Consider the following 13324-nt stretch of genomic DNA (forward strand, 5'->3'; position numbering starts at 1 on the left):
GGGAATAAACTAGAGCCCTGTACATCTATAAGCAAAAGGCTTCCGCACGTTGGACAATCTCTCTCTTTTTGTAAATAAAGCCCCTCTGAGTCTCTGCAGCTTGACTAGAGATTAACCTGTATCATGCATTCATCACAGATTACACATCCACTTCAGATTTGGAATAATGCCTTCAGTTAAAGTTGTTATAACCCCTTGATGGCTTGTAAAAAAAACACTTTAAAAAATAGTTCTACTCAGTTTCTTGTATCCATATTAGCTCAATAGGGATAACCATAATTTAAAAACTTGAAGTCAAGAAGTTCAGTTGCTTCTAAATATTTGTACAAAGTACAATTAAACATGAAACAAAGTATAAAAATTAAACTAAATATATCCACTGAATTAGATACTTCCTGCTCTTACATACTCCCCTCTCTGGGCAGCACTGAATTTTGAAAATGGATGAGAAAGTAGATCACCAATGCAATTTTTTTCCCCTCAAAGATGTTTGTCTGTCCGTACTATGAGCTGTAACTCTTCCATGGACAATATCTGCAGTGAAACTGGCCCATAACAACAGAATTTCTCCCTTCTCCTCAGGTGCCTTTCTCCTCCCCATCCCTCTGCTAGAACAAACCAGGTATCCCGAGGCAGAAGGGCTTGAGGCTCTGCCAAGTCAAGATCAAAACAGCTTTAGTTGCTCTTATCTTAAGGAAGGGATCTGCAGAAGCAGAAACACCTCTGGCACAGACCAGAAAGGTGGGAAGAAAGAGGACCAGGATTCTGGCAGTTAGCGAGCCAGCAGAAGGGAAGAAACACAAAATAAAAATAAAAAAAATCCATAAAAAACCTGAAATGCATAAACGAGGTGAATGCTGCAAGGAGCCATGAAAGCAGAGCCACAAGAGCTGTATGAAATGTCCGAAGAGAAACACTTATCTTGATCCACAAAGGGAGTAGGCAGAGCTACTTCACAGCGATCCAAGTTGACATTTCCTAGGAAAATTTAGCTAAATACTTTTCTTCTTTCAAAATTGCTTGAGATAGAGAGAAATAGTAAACTAAAGTAAAAAAGTAGACCATAATGTTCTGCTTTTATGTACTATCTATAAAGTATCCTCAGGAACACACACACACACCATCGGTGGAAAACTCAGAACAAACTCGGGGTCCTGCAAAGCTTTTCTCGGTTGTGATCATGTATTTCAAAATCAATACATTTAAGATTAGGCAGTTCTCCTTATTCTAAATTTAATTCCTTGCAAAAGGGCTTGATTGCCTCTCAGTTCCTGAATATTTGTGATGGAAATAAACATGCAAGCCCTGCTATGAAGAGGTATCCAAAATTATCAGTGTCTGACCCTTGTGGGACACACTTCCTTCATATATGGAGTTAAACCTGATTCCTACTTTTTCCCTTTTACCACTTATTTCCTCCTTCCTCTCTCAATTAAACTGCCAACTCCTAATCTCACGATTTGGCCTTTCACCTCCTTGAAAGCTCACAATTCTTGATCTTCTTAATCCAGGATCATTACCATCAATCACTCCTTTAGGCAAGTAAAACCTTTTTTTCACAGAGTGATGCCAGAGGCCTACAGATCTTTTGGGCTGATAATATTGTTTTAGTTCTGGTGTCAGTTGGGGTTTTTGACTAAACTGTACCTAATGGTATCTTTTGCCGATTAGATGCTCCAAAGTGATCAGCAGAAATTTGCTTGGACTGTGGTTCCTTCCAGGTTGAGTCATTTAGTGGGGAGATCAAGGATTAACTTAATTAAATCAACTAATACTTTGATAGTCTTAGGGATCCTGCTAAGATTAATGAGGAGTAAGGTTAATGAGGACCGAGTTTTCCTTTCCTATATCTTACTATCTTTAAGATAGTACCACTCACCAGACTTGCCTCACTGCAGCTCCCCTCACATTCCGTGCATTGTCCACGATACCTATCTCAATGTCTTATTCATCTGCTTCTCTAAAGCAGATCATTCTGAGTTTTTCTACATCTTTTACTGAGTACAAGCTTTTCTACTGGCCCACTTTGCAAGGCTCCTTCTCATTCATCTATTTCCTGAAGCACCTACCAAAGTGGCTGCACAAAAGAAACTTATCTTTGTATATAATTAACCTACTGGACAGTGCTGTGGTAAACCCACCTTTAGGTAACCACAAATTATTATTGTTTTAACCCATGTCCTCTTTGTTCCCCTGTTGCCTCCATTGTTTTCATAAGGCCCATTGAAGCACCTACTGCACTGCTAGGTCCTGTAAAAAGACAAAAAAACCCCTAAGATAACAGAAACCTTAGAAACAAGGAAAATCTTCAGGCATATCAGATTGCAATGTTTGAATGCAATTTTTTCAGAAGCTCTTCCTAGATTTTTCTCCCCTGTGGCACCATGCTCTCCAAATGCTAGCAACACCAGTTTCAGAAGTCCTGTCCCAGAAGTAGTACCACTGATATTAATGATACACTGAAAGAACAGAAAACCACTGCACAGAGCAAATGTATTTTCTGAATGCTGCTGAAGCTTTGGTAATGTGATGCATTTCTCTGAATTTCTCTAGCTAAACTTCCTCATTAATTGTTTTTGCATATGTTTCTTAACTTTTAGAGATTTTTAAATATATTTGGATTTTCTTAAATCCAGTGCATTCAGAATTATAACAAGGAAATATGAGGAGATAAATATTTCAGGAGACTTAGGAACAGATTTATGTATTACATGTGGTTAAAAAAACCAACCTGTCAGCAACTAACCACACAAATTCACTACATTTTTTAAAATTAAAAATCTTAAATAGAAAGCACGACACACTGAAGATTTAATAACTCTATTACTTACTAATCTAAAATTTTCCAGTTGAAAGATACTATCTTAGCAAACTTTTAGCAAAGTCTCTTGGTGCACTAGATATAATAGATATTTTTCTTTGGGTTTTTATATTACCTTTTGGTTAACATTTCCTAATTTTTTAAAGGCTTTTCAAAACTTTCAGATAGGGCAAGATCCTGAAAAAGTTATATAAAAGCATTCTTGGACCCTTGTGCTCTTTTTAGGAGAATATGGAACATATTTGGGAGGGGTTAAACAAAGGAATAAATTAACATCACTATAAAAATATTACTTTTGATCACTTTGTGTTGTTTTCAATGCCTTTGAAATTACTTCCCTAACAACCTTGATGGATTAAAAAATAAAAATAAAACCATTATCATATTTATTTTCTTTAACATATATGCTGTGTTCTTTTGAAGGCACTGGGTTATCAGCACTACAGATGCTCTTTAAATAGCAAATGGATGCACCCCTAGTGTCAGCCACACTGAAAGCTTGCAAATACTGCCTTCCTAAAATGCTCCATCTCCAATCCATCCAGACATGCTAAAAGGGTCTCCCTCACTCAGTCCCTTGCAGAAGTTATCAGTAAAAATGCAAATCAATTGTGATTATGACTTTTTTTTTTTAAACAAAGGTAACATTCACTCCTGCACAAGTGCCACCTATCTAATCAATTTGGTCAAGCTATTTATACGCATTTCTTCTATGTGGCATAAGGTTTCACTAAGGTCACTGGAGACACTGATGCCTGGTAAATTGCCAGTAATCAAAGGTTGTTAAGTGCTTGTCAGCTTCCTTTAAAGCTTAGTCTATCTTTATCATGAGACAGACTTAGTTCAGCAGCTAGAGACCATTTATTCATAAATAGATCACACTCAGGAATAATGCATTATATCATTAAAATATCCATACTGCTGCAGAAACATTTGTTCTAAAGCAATCTCGTTTTTCCAAAATAAGACTGTGGCCAGTGAAAAGTGAAGCCTTGTCGTGTCTCTGCAACAAGGCTACTCTCCCACACATGAAAGATTTTGTTTCCCAGGTCCTCCTCCCTCCTTTGAGCCTTTTCCCCCAAGCCCTCTGTTTAGTTTGGATTCTGCAATACATGCAGGGAAAGATGTGTTATTTTGGAGTTTTAGTTGCACTTGGAGTTTATTTCAGTTTTTCCAGTTGCTCTCTCCAGTTGTATTAGTTTGCTGGCCACAAAAGAAAAGGTCAGTTAACCTTAAATGGAAAACATTTAGGGTAGATGCTGATGAACTCTTGAAGATACAAAGATCTTATTTTCAGACCTCTTGATTAAAGTCATGAAATAATCAATTGAAAAAAACAGAAGCAAGTAATTAGTTGGGGAAATCAGAATAGCTCCACTGAAATGATGAGCCCACATTAGTTAATGCCACCTGTGCACTAGACTTAAAATGTGTTCAGAACTACCTGATATTTAAAAAAAAAATCTGTGAAGAAATTTCATAGTCTTTTGAAGAAACACGTGTCAGAGTTAAATGCTCCTGGAGAAATATGAGAGGAAGATACATCTCTCCAACCTATCAAATTTTTCAGAAGTTTATTGGCTGGAAAATATATGGTTGCAGGAAGAATTAAAGAAATTCTGAATTGTAAATTAGTAATGAAATACTCTTATCAGTGGAAACCTTTGGAGAACACCCAAGACAGACTTGAACTGAAAGGTAGTGATGATCATTTATTATTAATAAAACTTTTGTTGAAGGAGTCCTGTGCAAGGACTGTTCTCTTTCTCCACAACATCTATTAGTCATATGGACTGCTTTCTGTCAAAGACTGCAAGAGTTTACAATTTGCGATCAACTATAAGTAAGTAGAAGGCTTCCTCTGGCAGCATAAGGTGCTGTGTAACACGACTCAACAAGGGCTGTAAAAGGCATAGAATGTCTTTGCCCTAAGAGCAGCTTAGTTCCCAGCAGACATCTCAAAATCAGACCACTGAGATGCAGTCAGACACTGAACGACATAACCCTACCAATCTGTTCTGGTTTAGCAATCCTTCTTTGCTTCTCTATTTTGGGCATAAGTGTTGCTTCCAGGACTGACAGTTTGGGGGCAGTTACAATCAGCAGCTTGAGGGCTGCATTTATATTTGAGGCAGCCATTTCTTCTTTTCCCAAACCCTCTTTCCTCATGATCAGACTGCAAATAAATGATGCTGTGAGCACCCCATCTGTGAAAGCTGACCGTTTGCAGAGGCTAGGCTGGCTCTGTGTACTGACAGCTAAACAAACCTGAAGTATCCTTATACTGAGCCTTAATTCTTCTGTTCCTGAGCACACCATATCTTCAAATTAAATTTAAACAATACCTAAACAAGCTCACTTGTTTTCAAATCATAAAATGACAACTCTATGGACACATCTCTTTAAATTACTTGAAAGATCTCTCCAATAACTTGCAGCAATTGCTCAATATATTGGAAATTTCACAATTTCCCAAGTGCATGCATCTTGAATGCTACAGGACCTCATTCCCCTTCTAAAACTTCCATATGACCTGCAACTACAAGATGCTGCCATAAAATAGCACACTGGTACTAGAACCATCCTCTGGATGCAATCAGCACTCTTTGTGCATAAACAGAGCTTAAGGAGAAATAAACAAAACACAGTCACTCCAGTCCCTTAAAACAGGGAAGATTGCACATCAGTATTTTGGTTAGTCAGTCACCTCACCAGCAATCAAAATTAGCAACTTAATTACAAATGTTATTTTTGGAACCTGAAAGGAGTTACAGCACAGATGATGTGATCTATCTACATTTATGGTGCTTTCATCTGTAAACTCATCTTTCAAGCAAAAGCCACATATCTACTTGATATAAATTTATACACACTCTTTCCTTGAACAATCTCAAAGTCACGCTCCACACATCAGTATGAACTGAGAAGAACCATAGACACCCTACCTAAAATGTTTTAGAGGCCTCTCTCTCCAACAGCTTGATAGGTCTGAGGGACCCATCATGATAATCAGTGTGATGGATGTCTGTGTTACCCTGAATGGTGCCTGTGCCTAAAGCACCAAAATACTGTAATGTGTGACTTGCTTGCACTTATTTCCTCCCTCATGACATCTACAATACCATTCACTTGCTCACTGTGGAAAGTTCATGATTTCCATCACAGATTTCAAAAACTCCGAAACCACCCAAGTATTTCCTGTCAATTTTTCTCTCCACTCCTCTGTGTCAAGAGTACTGCAAGATCTTTTAAGCTGCACTGCAGGGAGTCAACATGCTTTTAGGTGATGGGAGCATACCAGTATTAATTTGACTAACCTAGTTTAGCATGCAGTATGCAATTATTTCCCACTCTCCTCCTGACTTCTTTCCCCAGCCTATTTTCAATTTAATTTATATGTTGGTAAAGATTCTACCTTTAAAAAAGACAGATAGTCCACAAGCCTTCTGTTGCGCTGCAGCTGCTGCTGTTCTATTTGTCACTAAAAAAAAATCTCACCTTGTGTGACAATGGGATTTGAATCACAACTGCTAAATATATCATATGTAGAAATTTGATTGCTTTGCTTTATTTATCCTGAAGGGGGAAAATGTGAGGGCAAAACCATACAGTTTATTTCATGCTTCACTACAGTGTAATTCTAGATCCTAAGATTTCTACCATTCCTATTTTGGTAATGAATGGAATGTAAAACAGAGGTATTTAAAATTAATTGCAGCAGTTCTGAGGGTTAAACCTGCTTAACCCAACCTTTTATTAAGAGAATGTCAACAGAGCATATATCTTGTCTAGGGAATGCTGGGACATCATTATTCTTCTACCAGCATGTTTAATTCTAAAACCTGGGATTTCTTCAGGTTCCTGTAGGTGTCATGCACTCCATAAGCCCATCCCAAATCATAGTGTCTGTTCTGAGCTAATCACTACAGCAGGATTTGACCTGAGAAATTCTAGAATTTTGTTTTACTTTATTAACTTGGAGTACTTTTAAACAGTTTTTAAACAAAGTTTTTCCCTTGACCAGCAAGGGAATTTTCAGCCTGAAGTTCTCAGCAGCATCCAGTGAGGCTCTTGGCCAAGTTCTCCAGATACTGTATATCCACAAGGACAGCCTGCTGGCTCTTGCTGTGGCATTTTCTTAATCCTCAGAACAGATTTCCTGGATCTAGGAAATTTAATTCCTGACTCCTTTGACCCAGATGCTGGCAAAAATGTAGTCTGCAGTCTGTACGTAAATAGGTGTGTTCATTTTTTCTTTTTTTTTTTTTCCTTCTAGGAACTGGCCTTGCTGTTAAATTTTTCTAAAACAGTCATATTAATGTGTTCAAAAATCCACTGTTGCGTTTCAGATAAAGGATCACATCTGTTCATGAAAATCTTCTTCTCAGCTGGGTTGCAATCTATGCAGCTGCTGCTTACCGGATGAAACAAAGTTTTGTCCTACAGGAATGAAAAAAAAAATAGAATTAAGTAGCAAATGCCTAATCATTAGAAGTGTTCTAATTTTACAGAACATGGATTAAAATGGTTAATGCACTAATGGCACACTCTTTGCACTAACCCTGTGTAATAACAACGGCTATTATTAGAAAGCTGTAGAGAATGGAGTATTTTCTTCCCTTGGGCTATTATCCTTTATGAAAGCGGGGATTCAAGAAAGAGGGAGACATCATCTGGTCTTTGACTAACAACCGCAAAATATAATGAAAAAATAGAATATCTTAATATCTTTGTATACCATGTATTTGTTTGGAGCCTATTTAAATGTCTGAACCTGAAAAATGGATTTGTGTTTTTTGTTAGAGAAGTCTTGTTCTTGACAGTGTTGTGTTTCTTGGTAGGGGGAGCTGTGAAATCTTCAACTTGATGAGGATGTTAAAAATGAATTATTAACTGAAGTGGTGGACAGATGGACACAGGATTGATGTTCTCATCTCATTCAATGCCTGTGGCCTCACTAAGACCAGTCACTGAAATACTCCCTCTCCTAATAAGATGGAAATCCTAGCACTGATTTAGTTCCATATGGAGATTTTGGGAGGGTAAGCACGGATTAAGTTGCTTTAAAAAGCATATTTATCATGATCAATTTTATTAATTTTACTTCACAAAACTGGAGTGAATATTAAGTAACCTGATGTGAATCTTTGTGAAAGTAGTCAGTTGAGCAGATGATGACTTGGGTAGCTTCAATGTACTTAGTTCAGTGGGCAAGTGTTTTGAGAAAGACATATGTGGGAGTCATTAGATGATTTGAAAGTTTCCAGGGACTATACTATATCTGTTGAAATAAATTTCAGATTACTCTTGGTAAACCACATTCAGACTTTTCCCCTCCCCTCAATGATGACCTGACAGTATTTTTATACTAATCCAGGATGTGCCTGCATGCCCAGTTTGTGAGAGGGAAAAAAAATCTACTTGTCAAATTGCAATTGATTAAAAACTCACACAAGTACTCTGGGTGCTGAGCAGCAATCATAGAAACTTCTCTTTAAAAATACCCCACATTAAAAAGAAAAAAAGTACAAAAACAAACAGAAACATCAGCTATTCAAAACCACCTTGAATTTTTTTTTTTTTAATTTAGGAAAGATTAAATTAATTGATTTTTGGTTTGTGAAAAAAATGGTAAAGTACAATGTCTCTTTTTAAAATTAATATATGCAATAGAGAACCAAGTCAAAAGTACCTTGTGCTCTGGCTGAGGGGGATATTACATCTGCCTTTCACACTGTTTTACCTTCAGCACCGGCTTTTCCCCAAAACCAGTGGATGAACATCCCCTTCCTCCCACCAGACTGAAATTCAAAGGGATGCCATCAAAGCTGACAGGAACAAAACAAATGAGTAGAGGCCTTTCTCTCATGTTCTACAAGGAATGCAGGCAGGATACTCTAGCTTGCAAGAAGGAGGTAACTGTACTCTATACAAAGGGCTATTATGCCCCTGCTAGGATGAGGTGGGCCTGCAAGAACTGCCAGGCATCCTATGGGGTGGTGCAGGCACACATCTGCACTTTGGCAGCTTCTCCTGTACTAATAACAGCTTGATGGAATGGCACTGCCTGAAATCAGGACACAGTGACTGTGCCATGGCCACCATGCCTGAGATGGGACCTTGAAGGAAGGAGGCATATGGTTTTCCTTGCAGTATAGCTGAGCATGAGGGACAGCCAAGATATTAGGAAGCCAAAGTCACAAAAAGCTTCCTATGAAAAACACACAGCATTTCCAGAAAGCTGGAGGTCTTTCTTATAGCAATATCACAGGCAGGCAGTTTTTGAGTGAAGCATTATTGGTGCTTTTATTTAGAAAGTCTGGTTATTAGGAAAGAAGAGTGTCTTTTAACAATAGGGACAGAGTTACCACTCTGAAAAAACTTCTGGCTGACTTAGCTATATATATAAATATATAAAAATATATCTAAATATATATATATAAATATATAAATATATATATATATGTAACACTATTAATTTATCATCTCAAGCTTATGCTGATTTAAGGTCAAAGCCTGGTGGTCTTATCTTCCACTGGATTTCAGTGGAAACAGGTTCAGGACTTCAAGGGGTAACAGTTGCATGCATCCCAGAGAAGAACTTTACAAGAGAAATACACAAATTCCCTTTACACCAATATTGAGAAACCACAAACACTCTTGTGGAGACACTTCCAACATCTGAAAACAGCAGAATATTTTTTTCCTTCTGCATGAAGGCAAGCCTGAAGATTATCTTCAGAAGGAGAAATTCCTCCATCCGATAATTGGTCTCGACAGCTCAGGGGGGTTGGTAATGACACACAGAGTCTTTCATTTCTTATAGGTCACTGCTTTAACTATGGCCAATGTCAAGAGCAACTGGTAGTCATTATCAGCTGGTAGCTGTGGTAGTTTATCTGAAACTAGTTGGTAGCTCCAGTGCAGTTTCAGCAGGACTGATGTCCATACGATGAAAGGCACTATCACTATGACATGTCTCCATCTGTCTGAGGGAATAATCTACGCACCTCCCGCATGACGAGTCAGTTGACTCTTACAGTTTGTCCCTGCAGCTGTCAGGAGACTATGAGCAAAGCCCTGTCTTCTGGGCACAGTTTTTAATGCTGTCAGTCTAGCATCTATCATAATCACTAGGCTCAGGGTAGAATTACCATATAATGAAATTGATTTTGCACAATTGTTTCTTTTTAGAGACCTACTAAATCAGCTCTCTCTTGGATAGTTCTGCTCTACAAATAGCAGTAGTGGGCCTATGGCACATAAATTGAATCCTACTTTTTCAGAATCAGTGCACTGCCTGTCAGGCCAGAATGATGCTACATTGAAAACCAGAGGTGTATTCCTTCACTACAAGGAACAGAAATTTGTAGGCACTGCTCATCATTGGTTCTGGCATGCTTAGGTATATCAAGCAGAGCCAAAGAAATGGCTTTAGCTTGGGAAGCTAAAGCCATTCTCACAAATATCTAATAATTACAGGTTATTTACTTTTATCTATCCAATATCTTACATTGCTCCAATATGGTGCCAGTATTTTTTGTCCTGGCTTTACTCACATTCTTGTATTTACAACCCACAGCAATGTTTGCAGTACTGCTTGGATTTATTCTGCTCCATTGCTTCTTACTGGGTTTTCTCAAAGGTATACTTGGCTGCAGACCAGTATTTCACACTGGTCATAAGAAAACTGATTACTTAATACTGCAGACCTACGAGACTTTCAAATAGCTACCCAGATGTAGTTTAAGCAGTATGGGAATAAGAACAGTTTTTTTGACACATGTTTATTAGTGGTAGTTTTGGCTTCATTCATCTGAAAAGAATGTGGTTTGCATGCTCTGAGACTGCACTGCAACGAGAAGCAAAGTGCATGTAATGGGGATAGGCTGTAAATTTTTTCCAGAGGAGCACTCCTTACCCAAAATCAAATATTAATGTATTTTACTTGCCACTAAAATATTTAAGCTGGTTTTATTCATCAGGATCCAAAACCAGGTTGTTACGATTTCTATGCTATAAGAACATGGAATCTGAAAATAGTGCCTGGCTTCAAATTGCATTTGCAGCATTTTGTAATCACTTCACACCCATAACTTCTTATCAGTGGCTCAAGGATGCAAATGATCATGAGAAGAGACTCATTTTTAAATGAATAAAAGCCTCTTATCTTCTAGTTTTATAGAAATAATATGACAACATGATAAGAAATGCTTCATATTAGGTATCTCACAAGACACTGACAAGAAAGGTCATTTCTCCTAAAGCATGAGAAGAATTTTTGGCAGGATGGGTACATGACCATTAGGCAGCTATAGTGTCTATAAGTGGTGCAGAGAACAGAAGAGAGTGTCTGACCTGATCTCTGCTTTTTAAAGGGAAACACTTTTAACTACATTATTATTCTTATTTATTTAGGGTGCAGATACAGTAGCATACCATTCCCTAGGTAAAAGGCTCTACCACTGATCAGTTTTTGTTTTGTAGAGGGGAAAACACTAAAAGTTCTATTGCCAAGATACTTTCAAAGCTGGAAAAGGATTATATCATATATAAGGTTTTCGGAGGTGTAGCTGTACTACCAGAAATCTCTAGTATAAATCTGCCCTTTATCTGAGGAAACAGACTATAGGAAACATTAAAAAATACTTACTGTGTAGCAAACTAAAAGTAAGCTTAAAGAAAATCATGTATATGTAGTTCTATTATGCCAATGCAGTTTCTTAACTTAAAGGTTTATGCAAATTGACCAGCTTGCTGTTGGGTTGGGATTACAGTTAAGAAGGTGTCAGTACTTCCATCGTAACAAAATTCTGTGGTGTTTCTTGCTGAGATGGAAATGCTTGTCTTGCATTAAGAATTTTTATACTAGCCCTGTCAGCCTTCTGGAAATTAAAAATGAAGCTGTGCTGAGAATTTAATAAAACTTACACTGTGTATTTTTTCCAAATGTCATTTCTTTTGGTTCCTGCTATATTCTGCCCTCGTTAAAGGTGATGAGTCTTACAGAGGGTAGCTCCAGACCTGCATTTTGTCTTATGAACCAGCTATATTAAGCAACAGTGAAGTGCTAAAGGTATAAAAGCTTTTTGATTTGCAGCTTAGGTAGGCAAAAAGATAAATCGGAAGGGTTTTGATGCAAGAAGGGATTATTATGGCATTATAAAGTCAGATAGGCAGCAACACAACCACCACAATTTCTATCCTCTAAATATCTGCCCCATATATTCTAACTTTCTTACAAGTAATACCTCCGCTTCAAAGGGATTACATTTCTGGAAAATCTTATGATGGACCTCAATTTGCAACATAAATAAGGTAAAAAGGCACAAGCTAATAAGTAGGCACTCAGAAAAAAAGCATCGGGAGAAACCTATTTTTAATGGTTCTGAATTACTTTTGTACTATATATATTTTTAAACTAGAAAATGGTATTGAGGTTTATCTGGCAAAGACCAGTTCCTGGTGCTTCGGCCTCAGCTTAAACAAGGTGAAGGGCAAGGCACAATGGTCAAAGAAAACTGAAGCATGTGTGAGAGAAATCCTCAGTGCTTCAGAGAAATCATTATCCTGAATGGAATACAGAGTTTATTAGTGAAATCTTCAATCAAGACAACTTGCTGATAAACTATGAAAAAACCCTGACAACAACAACAACAAATCAGTAGCATTATGAGGACTCTTTACATAACTGAAGCTCTGACAGTTTCTAGTTTGACCTCCAGTTTCCAGTGATTTATAAAAATGGGCTGAAATTCAGCAGATCAAAGTAGTGTCTAAGCTGCTTATTTTTAGTTTATAAACTCCTGCCTCCTTTGGGCTTACAGCAGTGCTTTTAATGTTAGGTGGGTTTGTTTGGTTTTTTTTGTTTGCTTGCTTTGTTTTTTTGAGGGAGATTTTTCTGCCACTTATAATCTTTAAAATGTAGTAAAGTACATTTAACTCACGAGCAGCATGTCTTGCTGGTGTCACATTGGATGAAAATATTTCCAACAGTCCCTCTGTTAAAATGACACAAACATCTTGAAGTGCCAGAATGGTAAAACACCTTTCAGGGAACAGATCCAATACAGACACCCTCTAAGCTGGATCAGATCCATTTTCATTTAAATTTGACCTAAATATCTGAATGCTCAAAAGGAACATAGTCTAGAGAGATTACCACAGAATTAAATTGGAATAGGATGTGATGGATTTGAAAACAGAACTTCTTTGATGGGAAAGCACAAGCTTGTGCTAAACTGAACACAGGCTCAAGATGGTCTGAACCTCTGAGATGCCCCACAGTGACTCTGACCTTCCTATAGCTCCAGTGCTGGTTTCCCTTCATCCCATGACAGTCATACAGTGTGACAGGGCTGCTGTGCGAGATGGCGTCAAAGCAGAACTTCCTGGTGTGAAGTGGCTCCCCAGGGCGGATGTCTTCTCTCCAACCAAAGGTGAAGAGCTGGGAAAACAATCAGGCAATGCAATGATATATTATTAGTGAAAAACGTTTAAAAT

General features: G+C 37.8%; 1 protein-coding gene across 2 annotated transcripts in view; it reads right to left on the minus strand.

Annotated features, from left to right (window-relative positions):
• Positions 1–6772: 6772 nt before the first annotated feature.
• GALNTL6 (polypeptide N-acetylgalactosaminyltransferase like 6) overlaps positions 6773–13324 on the minus strand; it is a 433557-nt gene continuing 427005 nt past the window's right edge. For both annotated transcript variants that reach the window (XM_014883994.2, XM_088163591.1), the window contains exons 11-12: positions 13119–13268; positions 6773–7261 (exon numbers count right to left, since the gene is read on the minus strand). In XM_014883994.2, coding sequence (XP_014739480.1) covers positions 7094–7261; positions 13119–13268 — 318 coding nt within the window. In that variant the 3' untranslated portion in view covers positions 6773–7093. The remainder of the gene's footprint in view (positions 7262–13118; positions 13269–13324) is intronic.

Source organism: Sturnus vulgaris, chromosome 4 (assembly GCF_052056855.1).
Source record: "Sturnus vulgaris isolate bStuVul1 chromosome 4, bStuVul1.hap1, whole genome shotgun sequence".
In the NCBI taxonomy this organism is placed as follows: Eukaryota; Metazoa; Chordata; class Aves; order Passeriformes; family Sturnidae; genus Sturnus; species Sturnus vulgaris.